General features: G+C 41.0%; 1 protein-coding gene across 2 annotated transcripts in view; it reads left to right on the plus strand.

Moving 5' to 3' along the window:
* The first annotated feature begins 306 nt into the window (after window positions 1–306).
* The window catches only part of NRBF2 (nuclear receptor binding factor 2), a 32,147-nt gene continuing 14,775 nt past the window's right edge, over window positions 307–17,678 (plus strand). The window contains exon 1 of one of the 2 annotated variants that reach the window (XM_043926237.1): window positions 307–540. In XM_043926237.1, coding sequence (XP_043782172.1) covers window positions 456–540 — 85 coding nt within the window. In that variant the 5' untranslated portion in view covers window positions 307–455. The remainder of the gene's footprint in view (window positions 541–17,678) is intronic. The other variant, XM_043926236.1, reaches the window with a different exon arrangement.

Genomic DNA, 17,678 nt, shown 5'->3' on the forward strand with positions numbered 1-17,678 from the left:
AGGTGCAACAACAAAGCCCGGAGCCTGAGAGCAAGGGAGGATCTGGCAATACTGAGTGAATTTGTGAGAAGTTACGCTGGAAGGATGTAGGAGAGACCGATAGCAGAAGTCGGCCACTTAAAATCCTACACAGCTATACCTCTGCAGGCGACGTATGAGTCTTCAAGCTGAAGCTAAGCTTCTCGCGAGAGGAAAGACGGACTGCGAGAAAGTCTGTCCATGCCCCGCCTTCCTTGAGCCCCACCCACTCCCTGTCCTCACTCCCACCTTGAACCAGCTGCGTGTGACGTCGTGACGCGTGCGTGGCCGTGGCGTAGGAGGCGGGCCCGCGACGCGGCGCCGGAGGAGGAAGTGGTGGGGTTGTTGCTCCTCCTGCGCCCGCTGCTGGCTCTGGGGGCGCGGAGTGGGGCCACAGTCGCCGCCGCTGCGTTCGCGCTCTCCAGCTGTTCCCCTCCATGTGCCCGGGCTCCGTCGCTCCCCTTCCTCAGGCCGCCGCTTACCCCGGGGTCTATGGAAGTAATGGAAGGACCCCTCAACCTGGTGAGTGGCCCACAGAGGGTTGCGTCGGCTCTCGGGCACCTTTGCCTCAGGACCCCGTCTCGGCGTGCAGCTGACTGGAGGCCGGGAAGCTGGTTTGGCGCGGGGGATCCTAAAATCTAGGGGGTGCAGACAGGCTCGGCCCTACAGAGGCTCCAGCCAAGCAACCGTAGATGGCCCCTCGGGGATCCCTGGGAAGCTCCTGCCTCCTGTTCCCGCCGCCTTCAGGCGCCCCCTGCCCCAGGGCTCTGGGCGAGGGGCTCCCACCAACGGGGGCTGCCACCTCTCCAGACTGGAGGAAATGCTTCCAAGCGCCACGTAACCACCTCTTTGCAGCCTGGAGAGACACTAAGCCAGCTGGGGCAGAAATGGTGTGTAATACTGGTTCTAACTTCTAACACAGGGTCTGAAGTCTGAGCGTCCCCACTGTCGAGAAATCATAACCTCTCACCTCCGTTTCCCTTCACCCATTCCTCATCTGTGTTCACATGCGTAAACTGAGACTTTCCTTTCTCAACTAAATTAGAGAAAGTTGGGGGGAAAGACAGGGCTGTGGCTGTTTTTAGCTCAGTTTCATCTCTAGGTATCATGAAAATATGGTAGATGTTTACCTTTCTCAGAAAAAGCATTGATAACTCATAATTGTTTTTAGGCACCTCAGGTGTAGCGATTTTAAAACAAGAAACACGAGTTCTTTTCTGCCTGGCCACTGTATCTTTTGGTTTTCCAGAGAGGTTGTCTATTTTGGATACAAAAGTGGGATTACTTAAAGTTGTAGACAGACAAGGTAACTTTTTTCAGTTCAGCTATGATAGTGGGTTTGGAAAAAAGAACGTATGGAAAATTATTTGTTTCTCACGTTGGAACCCTGAGAACACGTGTGGGAGAGCTCTGGGCTGGAATCAAACCATTCTGTAGAGAAGCAGTACAGCCTTGTGGATTAAGAGTATAGATTCTGGACCTAAACTGCTTGGATTTGAATTCTGACTTTGTCGCTTAATAACTATATGACCTTGGGCAAATTAGTTGATCTCACTCTTTGTGGTTTGTTACCAGGATTAAGAGAGTAAATAGACGTGAGGAGCCTAGAACAGTACCTGGTATGTAATGAAGTGTAAGAGTTAGTTATTACAATAATCAGACCAAAACTCTTAATTTAGAAATCTCACTTGGACTTGGTGAGCTTAAAAAGTTTAAGATTCTAGGACCTAAAGCTATGGTTACCAGATGGCTGGTGCCAGGTTAACTGCTATGAGAAGTGCTTTCCAGTTTTATTGTTGAGCCCTGCCCCCATTGGTAAGAGTTGTTTACACTTAAAAAGAACCAGACTAGATTTATGATTTTTTTTTTCCTTAAAACCAGGGAAATGTCTTGCACTTTTCTTGGTTTTAAGGTGACATATACTTGGCAGTGAAATATAATGGATGGCTCAGTACTGAAACTTGACAGGAACATTATTAGAAATAACCAGCAGTTCACAAAGTGCTTCAGAGTTCAAGTGTCCTTGCAAAATGACCATTGGTTCAGTTCCAGTTAACTTCACTTTATTTGGCCGCTTGCTTCAGCATAACCCCAGCCAGCTGCCCCACTAGTGTGTGGTAGCTTATGAAAAGACTGGAACTGGGTGACAGTTTAGATGGAGCAGCAGAATCACCAGTTAGGAAAAATTAGTTGACTTGGTAGTGGTATTACCTGTTTATAGGAGAGAATTTTGAATAGTCTTACTAAGGAGTCTAGCATAAATCCATAATCCAGCCATACAATTTATGTGGACAAGTATCAGAAATTTGGCATCTTGAATTCTTAAGCCATTTGAGATTTGAAAGATTTAAGTTTTAGATCTAGTGTTTAATGGAAGAGAACAATAGAACAGAAATGAACATTTACTTGAATCATTTTAACTGTGCTAAGTATCAGTGTCTGGCTTCTGAATTTGTTGTCACTCAATTTTAAAAGACACTTTTTTCACTTTCTGTTGTACTATATCCTTGTAGCTTATATGTTTTATGTGTAGTTTGTACCCCTTAGTTCCCTATCCTGTCTTGCCCTATCCTCCTTCCTTCTCCCTACAGGTAAGCACTAGTTTGTTTTCTGTATCCAAGTCTGGTTTATTTTTTTGTTACTGAATATATTCATACATTCATTTTTTTCCTTTAGATTTCACATGTAAGTGATGTCTTACAGTATTTGTCTTTCTCTACCAGGCTTATTTCATTTATACCCTCCAAGTCCATCCATGTTGTTGCAAATGGCAACATCTCATTCTTTTTTATGACAGAGTAGTGTTCCATTATTTGTGTGTGTGGTGTGTATGTGTTGCTATACATATCTGTGTTTACATATATGTCACACCCTTTTCTATTCATCTGTTGATGGCTATGTTGGTGGCTTCTGTATCTCGGCATCTGTAAATAATGCTGCTGTGAACATTGGGTTGCATGTATCTTTTCAAATTAGTATTTTCATTAGAAGACTGAATTTTTTTAAAGACAGTCACATTCTTTTATGCCAGCCAATATTCATTCTAGTATCCAACAGACTCAACATGAGAAATACTTCTCAATGCTATAATTTTGAGTGCCTTTGAGCATCCCATTAGTCTATACAAGCTTTTTCTAATGACATCATAGTATATTCCAAGTTGACTGAATAAGGACTTATTACAGTACCTAGGTTTATAATTATGTGTCCTCAGAGTATCCTTGAAATTAAGTAAGAATTGCTTCCCAAGCTTTACAGATAAATAAGCCTAGACAAATTAAGTAGGTTAGTGACTCAAATACATTATGGAGCTACCTTATGTTGATATCATGACTTCTTTCTAGTAATTATTCTGTCTTAATGTACTTAAAATACTCATTTTAATATGGTCCTTATCTATATTGAATTACAGATTCTTTGTCAGTATTGAGTGGCTTTGCTCTAGTGCATGGTGCTAAGTCGCTTTAGTCGTGTCCGATGCTATGGACCACTGAGCTCCCCTGTCCCTGGGATTCTCTAGGCAGGAAGAATACTGGAGTAGGTTGCCATGCCCTTCTCTGTGGGAATTTCCCAACTCAGGGATCAATCCCACATCTTCATGTCTCCTGCATTGGCAAGCGGGTTCTTTACCACTGGCGCCACCTGGTAAGCCCTCCTCTGCTCTAGTATTTCTTTTATGTTAGATTTGCAGTATGAGTTTATAGGCTTGTTTCCTCACAGTGATTTCTAAGATATGGAAGAGACCAGCTTGAGATAGTCATTTTAATATATAGTATGAATACTGTGTTCTAATTTTCTGGTTTTTGAAGTTGGTCAAAAGGAAAATAGGATGAATTGTATTTGTATTTACCTTGTTGGGGGGAATAACTAGTCTTTGGGCTCTGAATAAGTTTTTTTTTTTCTTTCATCAGTTTTCAATATGGAAAATTGTAACTTATAAAATTACTTAGTGTATATTTAGGCATTTCTTTCCTTACATTTAATTTTGGTGGTGATGCAAGTGCTGGTAGCAAATGTCAAAACTTATGTGAGATAATTTCTAGTTCTTTGATTTGTTTGCGGTCTATTTGGGAATGATGTCAGACTTTAATTTACATATGGCTGTGTTGCTCATGCTTTGCTTACCTACTCTGCAAACTCTAAGGACAGCGTCCATGTGACTGTGTGACCACAATTGTATTCTTTGTGTTTTGCCCTTTTAAGAGTGCTGAGAATATGTTTGTTGAAAAGCTGAACTGCTCTTTAGAGTGCTCACTAAATAAAGGTATCAGGTATGGTCCAAAGGATGGCCTTGTATGTATGGGGTCTTTGTAACTACTCCATGTTAATTATATTGACAATAAAAATAAAATCTTGCCCTGAAAAATATCAAGGAAAATTTCATCTTGTCACAGGCTAGGCTAAGCTTAGTGGAAGCGCTCTGAAGGATGCAGTAGAGCACTAAGACTTACCCAGTAATTACAGAGGCCTGGGGTTGGCAGCAGGCACTTACAAATATTATTATTTTGTTTTCTCAGTAGCTGTTTGAGATATTTCCCATTTTACAGATGAAATCTTGGAACTGCCGAGTAAGTGGTGATAGTTGGATTTGAAAGCAAGATTCTAAATAAAGTATCTCATCTTTGTATTAGATCATGTTTGCCCATTTGTTTTAACTGTGATCCGCAATAAGAAATTTTTACTTAATGACAGTACATACATACCTAAGTGTATATTACTTCGGAGCTTGGTTCCTTATGGATGTGTCTCTTGGAATTGTGCAAAATGCAGGGACATTCATATATTTAACCCAAAATAAGACAAAAATGTAAAAAACTGAAACATAGAATGCTGTGTGTGTGTATATAGTATTGTATATGATACACTCTTGTGCTAGTCTCAGTTGTGTCCGACTCTGCAACCCCATGGACTGTAGCCCTCCCGGCTCCTCTGTCAGTGGCAAGAGTACTGGAGTGGGTTGCCATGCCCTCCTTCAGGGGATCCTCCTAGCCCAGGGATCGAACCCAGGTCTTCTGCATTGCAGGTGGATTCTTTTATTGTCTGAGCTACCAGGGAAGTCCAAGAATACTGAAGTGGGTAGCCTATCCCCTTTTCCAGGGAATCTTCCTGACCCAGGAATTGAACTGAGGTCTCCTGTGTTGCAGGCGGATTCTTTACCAGCTGAGTCTGTATAGTGTTACATACGATGCAGTCTAATATTTACTATTAGAGTTTTTTAAATGCTGGTTGAGACCCACAGATTGATTTCAGGACCCACTGTTGGTTTTCATCCTGTAATTTGTCTTCATAGCAGATGATGGCAGTTCTTAAAAGGGGGGTGGGTGTGGGGGGGCAAGGTAAACTGAAATCTTGAGGAAGGAAAGAGGTGCGGCAGACTGTCTGTGGGAGAAATTGACTTAAAATCAAAAAGGTCTTCCTGGACCTCTCTAACAGTTGAGCAGTTATCCTAAGTACAGTTCATTGTAGTAGTTACACAGTCGGTGTAGTACTTAGGGGATGCTACTTGCCTTTAGAAGACTCATAGTAAGTTGATTTGGAAATGGAGAGTGAATGACTTTTCTCTGCTCTCCATTCAGGACACTACCGCAAGGTTCAAGAGTACATTAGATTTTTCTCTGCCAGTTTATTGTGTTTGGCAATGATATTCCTTTTCATCTTTACATACAGCTTTCCCCAAGGACACAAATAAATAAATGGAAGTTTAATAGAAAGTGATACTTTTTTTTTCCTTTGGGAAAGAACACTGTATGAACCTGTAGTTTTGAGGCAGTTAGCATGTAGTTCTTGGTGAGGGCGGTCACTTGGTAATCTAGCTGTAGTTAGGATTTTTGTTGGTCACAGGTGATAAAAATCCATTTCAAATTAGCTTAAATCAAAAGGGATAATTTATTGAAATCAAAAGGTAGGTGTAAAGCACTTTCCTGGAGGTCCAGGTGTTAAGACTCTGAGCTTCCACTGTACAGTGCACGGATTCAGTACCTGGTTGGGGAACTAAAATCCTGCGTGCCATACAGCATGCCTCCCCTCTCCCCTTCCAAAAAAAAAGAAACCTGCAAAAGAAAGGTGCAGGAAGGGCAAGACTACAATGTAGGTGAGTCTAAGAACTTATGGGACCAGGGACTCTTAAGATAATCAGGTTTTCCTACTCTGCCTCATCAGACTTTATTGCTTTTCTTCTCTCTCCAGATTCTAAATCTACATTTTCCACCTGGCTAGTTATAACCAATTAAAACTTTCTTGACATACCCTCTGGTCCTAAGTTTGAAAATATGCTGGAACGGTTTCTTTAGATGTCTAGGGGACAAGGTAATTTATAAATACAGCAAGTTCCATGGGGATCATATTGATTGTATAGGAAGAACAGTTCACAGGGTGGGCAGGGTGGGGGTCATGTAGACAGTGTCGGCTGTTTCTGAGGAGAATTCAGCAAGGGAGGAATTTGTACAGGGCGAATGGAATAAGGGGGCTTCCCAGGTGGCTCAGTGGTAAAGAACCTGCCTGCCAGTGCAGGAGCTGTCGGAGATGTGAGTTTGATCCCTGAGTTGGGAAGATCCCCTGGAGCAGGAAATAGCAACTCACTCTAATATTCTTGTCGGGATAATCCCATGGACAGAGGAACCTGGTGGGCTAGAGTCCATGGGGTCGCAAAAGCATTGGACATGACCAAGCACACATGCATGTAGTAGGATGTTACTACATCTAAAGCTGTTTTACTTTTTATAAAGGCTTTAGAACATTTTGTAGTATTGTGCTTTCATTTTTACTCAGCAGCGAGTAGGAAACTGCTGGTTAAAATGTCCTCAAGATTGGATGGATGAAATAGTGAATGAAGTAAATGTACCACTGACTGGTTTTCTAGTGCTCAATATAGGTGTATATACATATGTATAGTTATTTATTTTAGATTTTGATGCAAAGTTTTATTTTAGTCATTTTCTATGAAATATATTAATGCTTGCTTGGCATTTCAGAATCTTTGATTTTGTCACCAATCCTCAACATAACCTCTCTCGTCCTTCCATCTGACTAACTGTTCATTGACTGATCAAACATATGAGCAGTCACTGTCTTACCAGGTAATCTGGACATCAAAGATTTGACAAAGTCCCTGTTCTCACAGAACTTTTATCCCATTCTGTAGTTTTCATCTGTTATGTTCTCTTTCTCTGTTTTCTTTAGCATCTTAAGCATAGTTAGAGTTCCTTCCTATTCCAATACCTGGGTAATCTCTGGTTCTGTTTCTCTTCTGTCTTTTGTTAGTGCCATTTTCCTGCTTGATGCGCTGCTAACTTTATTATATATTACACATTATGGATGATGTGTTATGGAGATTCTGAATTTGTTATTTTCCTCCAAGGAATGTTGTTAATAGCTTGTTCTTCTGGCTGACAATTAAAATGCTAGTGGTCATCTTGATTCAGTCCAGGCTTGATTTTAGGCTAAACTTGGTGGGTCTGTTTCAGTTTTACCCATGATGCCTAGAGTGTAGTCCTTACTGACAGGGCTGGACTTTTGAGGTCTCAACGCAGAGTCCCAAGTGTTCACCAAAGGTAATACTTTCTCTAGACCCAAACTGCAACCTGGCTCCCCAACACCATTTGGCTTCTGAATTCTTTGCTAAGAATTTCTGCTCAGCTTCCTGAAATTGTGTCCTGTTCATGTACAGCTTAGATGTTAGCCAAGAATCTGAGAGAATATTTGATGCATACTTTTAGGGTGTCTTCATTGCACTTCCTTCTAATCCTGGACTCCTCAAAATCTAGCTTTTCCTTCCGGTTTCCATCTCCTTAATCCTTCAAGCTTGGCTTCAACAGTAGTTGAACTGAGAACTTACAGATGTGCAAGCTAGGTTTAGAAAAGGCAGAGGAACCAGAAATCAAATTGCCAACATTGGTTGGATCACAGAAAAAGCAAGGGAATTCCAGAAAACATCTACTTCTGCTTCATTGATTATTCTAAAGCCTTTGACTATGTGGGTCACAATGAATTGTGGAAAAGATGGGAATACCAGACCACCTTACCTGTCTCCTGAGAAATCTGTATGCAGGTCAAGAAGAAACAGTTAGAACTGGACCCGGAACAACCAACTGGTTCCAAATTGGGAAGGGAGTACGTCAAGGCTGTATATTGTCACCCCGCTTATTTGAATTATATGCAGAGTACATCATGAGAAATGCTGGGCTGGTTGAAGCACAAGCTGGAATCAAGATTGCTGGGAGAAATATCAATAACCTCAGATTTGCAATGACACCACCCTTATGGCAGAAAGCAAAGAGGAACTAAAGAGCCTCTTGATGAAGGTGAAAGAGTGAAAAAGCTGGCTTAAAACTCAACATTCAAAAAACGAAGATCATGGCATCCTGTCCCATCACTTCATGGCAAATAGATGGGGAAAAGTGGAAACAGTGTCGGATTTCATTTTCTTGGGCTCCAAAATCACTGCAGATGGTGACTGCAGCCATGAAATTAAAAGACTTTTAATCTTTTCCTTGGAAGAAAAGCTGTGAAAAATCTAGACAGCATATTAAAAAGCAGAGATATCACATTGCCAACAAAGGTCCGGATAGTCAAAGCTATGGTTTTACCAATAGTCACGTATGGATGTGAGACCATATTATAGAAGGCTGAGCACCAAGGAATTGATGGCTTCAAATTGTGGTGCTTGAGAAAACTCTTGAGAGTCCCTTGGACAGCGAGGAGATCAAAATCCTAAAGGAAATCAACCCTGAATGTTCACTGGAAGGACTGGTGCTGAGGCTGAAGCTCCACTACTTTGGCCACCTGATGTGAAGAGCCTACTCATTGGAAAAGACCCTGATGCTGGGAGAGATCAAGGGCAACAAAGGAGGAGATGGTTGGATGGTATCACTGACTCAATGGACATGAGTTTGAGCAAACTCGTGGAGATAGTGAAGGACAGGGAAGCCTGGCATGCTGCTCTTCAAGGGGTCACACAGAATTGGACACAGCTGGGCGACTGAACTTTGGCCAGTGAGATACTGCCTTCTTGGGCTTTATTTTCCTGTACTCTGTTTTGGAAAATGCACTCAGCATGCCAAGGGGAATGCAGGTTTCACCTTATGCATTTCCCATTTCTTGAAAATGTATCCTTCTGTTACCTTTTTTTCCTCCCCCATCTGTAAACTGTTGTTTCTTTATACTTCACCCAATTTTGTAGTTGCTTACAGTTGGAGGGTAAACCAATGCCAGCTATTCCATCATATCTGGATCAGAGGTACAGATTTCCATGAGAATTTCCACAGGATTCTCAAAATTAAATCAGTGTGTTGTAAACCCTGAGTGCCAGAAAGTGCTTTAATATGAGATTGTGGTATCACAAAAGCTAATACTCCCAATATTCAGTGACAGGATATCACATCTATTTCCAAATAAAGTTTGAGGCAGCTTACAAAAGACAGATACCATACTATTGAAATATTAGTTACCTTAAGTGAATACTTAAGTGAAAGTCGCTGTTGTTTCCGACTCTGTGACCCCATGGACTGTAGAGTCCATGGAATTCTCCAGGACTCTGGAGTGGGTAGCCTTTCCTTTCTCCAGGAGATCTTCCCAACCCAGGGATTGAACCCACATTCCACATTCTTTACCAGTTGAGCCACAGTTACCTACTGAGATAAGTTATCCTGAAATTTAGCAGCTTAAAACAACACAGATTTGTTTCCCCACAGTTTCTGTGTGTCGGGGATAAAGGCATGACTTAGCTGGGTTCTTTGCTTCAGGGTCTTTTAAAAGGCTAGAGTCAAAGTGAGGGTCAGCTGGGGTGCAGTACCGTTTGAGGGCTCTCCTGAGGCAGGAGCCGCTTCCAACTTCACTCACAGGGTTGATGTCAAGATTTCATTCCTTGAGGGGTTTGGGGTTGAAGACTTCAGCTCCTTGCTGGCTGTTGGCAGGCGACCTCATACTCTGCCATGTGAGTGTTTCCTTGGGGCAGCGAACAGCATGACTGTTGGCTGTGTTAAAGTAAGCAAGGGAGAGAGAGTGCTACCAAGATGCAAGTGACAGTCTTTTGTTACCTAACCATGGAAGTAACCCTCCATCACCTTGGTTGTATTCTATTTCTAAGTTGTAAATCTCTAGGTCCAACCCACATTTGAGGAGGAAAGATTATATAAGGTTGTGAATTCCAGGAGGGAGGAGTCATTGGGAGTCATATAAGCAGCTTACCACAATTGCTGATAGAAAAGCAAAGAAAATAAGAACTGAAGCAACAGAGAGTATCAAGAAAGTATAATCCTTTGGGGCTACATCAAACTAAAAAACCTATGCACAGCAGCAAAATGAAAAGGCAACCTACCAAATGGGAGAAAATATTTTCAAATTATGTATGATAAGGAGTTAGTATCCAAAATAGAAAAAAAAAATCTGATTAAACAACAGGCAAATATGAATAGACATTTTTCCAAAGAAGACATGCAGATGGCCAACAGGTACACGAAAAGATGCTCAGCATCACTAATGAGGGAAACGCAAGTAAACCAAAGCCACAACGAGATATAGTCTGTCACCTGCTAGAATGATCGTGGTTTAGTTGCCAAGTTGTGTCTTGACTCTTGCTACCCCATGGACTACCAGGCTCCTCTGTCCAGGGAATTCTCTAGGCCAGAATACTGGAGTGGGTAGCCGTTCCCTTCTCCAGTGGAGCTTCCCAAACCAGGGATTGAACCCAGGTCTTGCGCATTGCAAGATTTTTTACTCTCTGAGCCATAGGGGAAATCCTCCCTGTTAGAATGGCGACTCTTTAAAAGATATGAAGTAACAAGTGTTGGCCAGAATTGGAGAAAAGGGAACCCGTGTGCACTGTTGGTGGGAATGTATTCATACATTGGTGCAGCTACTGTGGGAAAAGGTCCCTTGAAAAATTATAAGTAGAATTACCATACTATCTTGCAGTTCCACTTCTGGGTATTTTTCTGGGAAAAAAAAAAAAGAAAACAAAAAATGTCTAATGAGATTCTCTGCGTGTGGTTTCAGTTCAGTCGCTCAGCCGTGTCTGACTCTTTGCGACCCCATGGACTGCAGCACACCAGGCTTCCCTGTCCATCACCAACTCCCAGAGCTTGCTCAAACTCATGTGCATTGAGTCGGTGATGCCATCCAACCATCTTATCCTTTGTCATCCCCTTCTCCCACCTTCAATCTTTCCCAGCATCAGGGGCTTACCAAGGGGTCAGTTCTTCGCATTAGTGGCCAAAGTATTGGAGTTTCAGCTTCAGCAACAGTCCTTCCAATGAATATTTAAGATGGACTGGTTGGAGTTCCTTGCAGTCCAAGGGCCTCTCAAGAGTCTTCTCCAACACCACAGTTCAAAAGCGTCAATTCTTTGGCACTCAGCTTTCTTTGTAGTCCAACTCTCACATCCATACATGACTACTGGAAAAACCATACCTTTGACTAGACGGACCTTTGTTGGCAAAGTAATGTGTCTACTTTTTAATATGTTGTCTAGGTTGGTCATAGCTTTTCTTCCAAAGAGCAGGGGTCTTTTAATTTCATGTCTGCAGTCACCATCTGCAGTGATTTTGGAGCCCCCAAAATAAAGTCTGTCACTGTTTTCCCCATCTATTTGCCATGAATTGATGGGACCAGATGCCATGATCTTACTTTTCCAAATGTGGAGTTTTAAGCCAACTTTTTCACTCTCCTCTTTCACTTTCATCAAGAGGCTCTAGTTCTTCTTTGCTTTCTGCCATAAGGGTGGTGTCATTTGCATATCTGCAGTTATTGATATTTCTCCCAGCAATCTTGATTCCAGCTTGTGCTTTATCTAGCCAGGCATTTCTCATGATGTACTCTGCATATAAGTTAAATAAACAGGGTGACAATATACAGCCTTGATGTACTCCTTTCCCAATTTGGAACCAGTCTGTTCCATGGTCCAGTTCTGACTGCTGCTTCCTGATCTGCATACAGATTTCTCAGGAGGCCAGTCAGGTGGTCTGGTATTCCCATCTCTTTCAGAATTTTCCACAGTTTGTTGTGATCCACACAGTCAAAGGCTTTGGCATAGTCAATAAAACAGAAGTAGATGTTTTTCTGGAATTCTCTTGCTTTTCCGATGATCCAGTGGATGTTGGCAATTTGATCTCTGGTTACTATGCCTTTTCTAAATCCACCTTGAACATCTGAAAGTTCACAGTTCACGTACTGTTGAAGCCTGGCTTGGAGAATTTTGAGCATTACTTTGCTAGCGTATGAGATGAGTGCAATTGTGTGGTAGTTTGAGCATTCTTTGGGATTGCCTTTCTTTGGGATTGGAATGAAAACTGACCTTTTCCAGTCCTGTGGCCACTGCTGAGTTTTCCACATTTGCTGGCATTTTTGAGTGCAGCACTCTAACAGCATCATCTTTTAGGATTTGAAATAGCTCAACTGGAATTCCATCACCTCCACTAGATTTGTTCATACTGATGCTTCCTAAGGCCCACTTGCCTTCAAATTCTAGGATGTCTGGCTCTAGGTGAGTGATCACACCCTTGTGGATATCTGGGTCATTATGATCTTTTTTGTGTATTTCTTCTGTGTATTCTTGCCACCTTTTCTTAATATTTTCTGCTTTTGTTAGGTCCATACCATTTCTGTCCTTTGTTGTGCCCATCTTTGCATGAAATGTTCCCTTGGTATCTCTGATTTTCTTGAAGAGAAAATTGCTGTGGTTTAATCAGATTTTTTGCTTTTTATTTTTATATTGTATGAATTCTTTGTTATTTTGGATACTAACCCCTCATCAGATATATGAGTTGCAAATATTTCCTCCCATTTGGTAGGTTGCCTTTTCATTTTGATTTCCTCTACCATGCATCAGCTTTTTAGTTTGATATAGTCCCACTCTTGGCTTTTGTTGCTTTTGCTGTCAGTTAATAAAGAATTATGTCAGAGAGCTTTCTGCCTATTTTTTCTTTGAGGAGTTTTATGGTTTCAGGTCTTATGTTCTTTAATCCATTTCGAGTTAACTTTTGTGTGTTGTGTAAGGTAGTGGTCCAATTGCATTCTTTAGCACATGGCTATCCTGTTTTCCCAACATCATTTATTGAAGAAACTGTCCTTTCCCTGTTGTATATTCTTGGCTCGTTTGACATTTGTTAATTGAACAATTTATTCATTGATTTATTTCTAGGCCATCCTGTTCCATTGATCTTTGTGTCTTTTTATACTATCATACTGTTTTGACTAATATAGCTTTGTAGGGCTTCCCTGCTGGCTCAGACGGTAAAGAATCTGCCCTTAATGTGGGAGACCTGGGTTCAATCCCTGGATTGGGAAGATCCCCTGGAGGAGGGCATGGCAACCCACTCCAGTGTTCTTGCCTGGAGAATCCCCATGGACAGAGGAATCTGGTGGGCTACAGCCCATGAGGTTGCAAACAGTTGGACACAACTGAGTACACACATAGCTTTGTAAGATAGTTTGAAATCAAAGAGCCTGATTCCTTCAGCTTTGTTCTTTGTATTGCTTTGGGTATTTGGGAGTTTTTGTGTTTCTGTGCAACTGTTAGGATTGTTCAATTTCTGTGAAAAGAACCATTGGAATTTTGACAGGTTGCACTGAATCTGTGTATTGTAGCATGGACACTTTAACTATTCTTTAAATCCATTTCATCAGTGGCCTAATAGTTTTTGTGTACAGGTCTTTACCTCTTTGGTTAAATTTACTACTAAGTACTTATTGCTTTTGATGCAGTTGTAAATGGGATTGTTTTCTTAATTTCTCTTATAATTTTTTAGTGTATAGAAATGCAACAGAATTATGTGTATTGGTTTTGTAAAATATTTGACTGTGCCGGGTCTTAGTTGTGGTACTTGAGATTTTCGATCTTCAGTTACGGCATGCAGGATCTTTTAGTTGTGGCATGCGGAATCTTAGTTGCTGCATGAAAACTCTTAGTCATGGCATGTGGGATCTGGTTCCCTGACCAGGGCTCCATCCTGGGCCCCCTGCATTGGGAGTGTGGAGTGTGGAGTTAGCCACTGGACCACCAGGGAAGTTCCTGTATATTGATTTTTTATCTTACAACTTTGTACTACATTCATTGATTCTAAGTTTTTGGGTGGAATCTTTAGAGTTTTCGGTATATAATATCTTGTTATCTGTAAATAGTGAACAGTTTTACTTCTTTCTTCCTGATTTGGATGTCTTACTCTCATCTAATTGCTGTGGCTAGGAGGGACTTCCAATACTATGCTGACTAAAAGCAGCTAGAGTGGACATCTTTGTCTTGTTCCTGACCATAGAGGAAAAGCTTTGAGCTTTTCAGTGTTGAGTATTATGTTAGCTGTGGGCCTGTCATATATGGTTTTTATAATGTTGAGATATATTTCCTCTATATTCATTTTGTTAAGAGTTTTTATCGTGAGTGGGTATTGATTTTTGTCAGATGCTTTTTATCCTGTTGAAATGCTCATATCATGTTTAGTCTTCCTTTTATTAAGGTGTCATCACATTGATTTTGGGGTAAATTTGATTTGTTGAACTGTCCTTGTATCCCTGGAATAAATCCCACTTGATTTGCTAGTATTTTGCCAAGGATTTTTGTATCTGTTCATCAGGGATATTGACCTCTAGCTTTTTTTTTTTTTTCTTATGGTGTCCGTGTCTGTTTTGGTATCAGGGTAATGCTGGCCTTGTAAGATCAGTATGGAGGTATTCCTTACTCTTCTATTTTTCTGGAAGAGGTTGAGAAGGATTGGTATTAATTCTTGTTTGAATTTTTGGTAGAATTCACCAGTGAAGGCATCTGGTCCTGGAGTTTTTTTGTGTGAGGTTTGTGGTTACCTCATTTTACTGTGCTTCACTTTATTGCGCTTGCAGATGTTGCTGATTTTTTTTTTTTTAAACAAGTTGAAGGTTTGTGGCTACCCTGTGTCTTACTGGCATTGTTATTCCAAATGTATTGTATTTAAATTAAGGAAATCTACATTTTTTTTAAGACATAATGCTATCGCACATGTAGTGTAAACATAACTTTTACATGCATTGGGAAAGTAAAAAGTTTTTGTGACTTGTTTTACTCCGGCATTCACTTTATTGCAGTAGCCTGGAACTGAACTTGAAATATCTTAGAGGTATGCCTGTTATTGGTCTGTTCAGGTTTTCTGTTTTTTTTCAAAGTTTTTGTTGCAGGGATTCATTCATTTTTTCTAGGTTGCCCAGTTTGTTGGCATATATTGATAATTGTTCATAATAGTCTCTTATGATCCTTTGTATTTCTGTGGGGGTGGGGGAGTTGGCCACATTATATGGCTTGTGGGATCTTAGTTCCCCAACTAGGAATTGAATCCAGGCCACAACAGTGAAAGCGGTGAGTCCTAACCACTGGACCACCAGGAAATTCCCTCATTTTAAAACTTTATTTGAATCTTCTCTTTTTTTCTTTGTAGAGAATTGTTGTTCAGTCGTGGCCAACTCTTTGTGACCCCGTGGACAGCAGCACGCCAGGTTTCCCTGTCCTCCACCATCTCCCAGAGTTTGCTCAAACTCATGTCCATTGAGTCAGTGATGCCATCCAACCATCTCATCCTCTGTCGTCCCCCTCTCCTGCCTTCAGTCTTTCCCAGCATCAGGGCCTTTTCCAATGAGTCGGCTCTTCACATCAGTATACTTATTGTGTATAGCTATAGATTTGTCAATTTTGTTAATCTTTTCAAAGAACTAGCTCTTGGTTTTACTGATCCTGTCTGTTGCTTTTTAAAAAATCTCTGTTTTGTGTATTTCTGCTCTAATCTTTGTTATTTCCTTTCTTCTACTAACCTTGGGCATCATTTTTTTTTCTAGTTCCTTGAGGTGTAAAGTTAGATTATTGGAGACTTTTCTGGTTCTGCAAGGTAGGCTTTTATCCATATGAACTTCCCTCTTAGAATTGCTTTTGCTGCATCTCATAAGTTTTGGTATATTTTATTTCCATTTTCATTTGTTTCAAAATATTTTTTATTTCTCTTTTGATTTCTCCTTTGACCTATTCGTTGTTCAGTGGCATGCTGTTTAATCTCCGCATAGTTACAGTTTTTCCAGTTTTCTTCTTATAATTTATTTCTTCTTGTAATTAGTTTCCGTGGTGGCTAGAAAAGATGCCTTGAAATGATTTCAGTCTTTTTAGGTTTATTAAGACTTATTTTGTGGTCTAACACTATTATCTATCCTGGAGGATGTTCTTTGAGCACTTGAAGAATGTATTTTGTTGCTTTCGGATAGAATCTTCTATATATAATGAAACAAATATAAATAAATGACCATATAATCTTTGCTTTAAGAAGGATCTTTAAAGATTGTTTTAAAAATAAGAACTACAGAAAGTAAGTTTTGTACAGTATCTTTAGTTGAAAGAGAATGCAGTTTAGTCTCTTCCACCACGTTATACATTTTATGGTGGTAGATAGCTCTGATGCTTTTAAATTCTTTTTAAAGATAATATTTATTCGACTGTGTTGGGTCTTAGTTGTGGCACACAGGCTCTTCGTCGGCATGCATGGACTGTTTGTGGCAGCATGCCAGCTTCTCTCTAGCTGTAGCATGTGGGCTTGGGGCCTGCAGTGTGTGGGCTCCCTAGTTGTGATGTGTAGGCTCTAGAGTGTAGGGTCAGTAGTTGCAGTGGGTGGGCTTAGTTACCCCACCACATGTGGAATCTTGGTTCCCTGACCAGGGATGGAACTGATGTCCCCTGCATTGGAAGGCAGGTTTTAAACCACTGGACCACCAGGCAAGTCCCTGTTATTGTCTTTTAACTTGTTTAATTTTCACAACATTCTCATCCTTTTTTTTTAAAAAAATTAATTAATTAATTAATTTTACTTTACAACACTGTATTGGTTTTGCCATACATTGACTTGAATCCACCATGGATGTACATGTGTTCCCCATCCTGAACCCCCCTCCCACCTCCCTCCCCATCCCATCCCTCTGGGTCATCCCAGTGCATCAGCCCCGAGCACCCTGTCTCATGCATTGAACCTGGACTGGTGATTCGTTGCACATATGATAATTTACATGTTTCAATGTCATTCTCCCACATCATCCTGCCCTCACCGTCTCCCGCAGAGTCCAAAAGACTGTTCAGTACATCCATGTCTCTCTTGCTGTCTCTCATACAGGGTTGTCATTACCATCTTTCTAAGTTCCATATATATGCGTTAGTATACTGTATTGGTGTTTTTCTTTCTGACTTACTTCACTCTGTATAATAGGCTCCAGTTTTATCCACCTCATTAGAACTAATTCAAATGTATTCTTTTTAATGGCTGGGTAATATTCCATTGTGTCTATGTACCACAGCTTTCTTATCCATTTGTCTGCTGATGGACATCTAGGTTGCTTCCATGTCCTGGCTGTTATAAACAGTGCTGTGATGAACATTGGGGTACACGTGTCTCTTTCAGTTCTGGTTTCCTCATTGTGTATGCCCAGCAGCGGGATTGCTGGGTCATATGGCAGTTCTATTTCCAGTTTTTTAAGGAATCTCCGCACTGTTCTCCATAGTGGCTCTACTAGTTTGCATTCCCACCAACAGTGTAAGAGGGTTCCCTTTTCTCCACACCCTCTCCAGCATTTATTGCATGTAGACTCTTGGATAGCAGCCATTCTGACTGGCGTGAAGTGGTACCTCATTGTGGTTTTGATTTGCATTTCTCTGATAATGAGTGATGTTGAGC

Source organism: Cervus elaphus, chromosome 15 (assembly GCF_910594005.1).
Source record: "Cervus elaphus chromosome 15, mCerEla1.1, whole genome shotgun sequence".
NCBI lineage: Eukaryota > Metazoa > Chordata > Mammalia > Artiodactyla > Cervidae > Cervus > Cervus elaphus.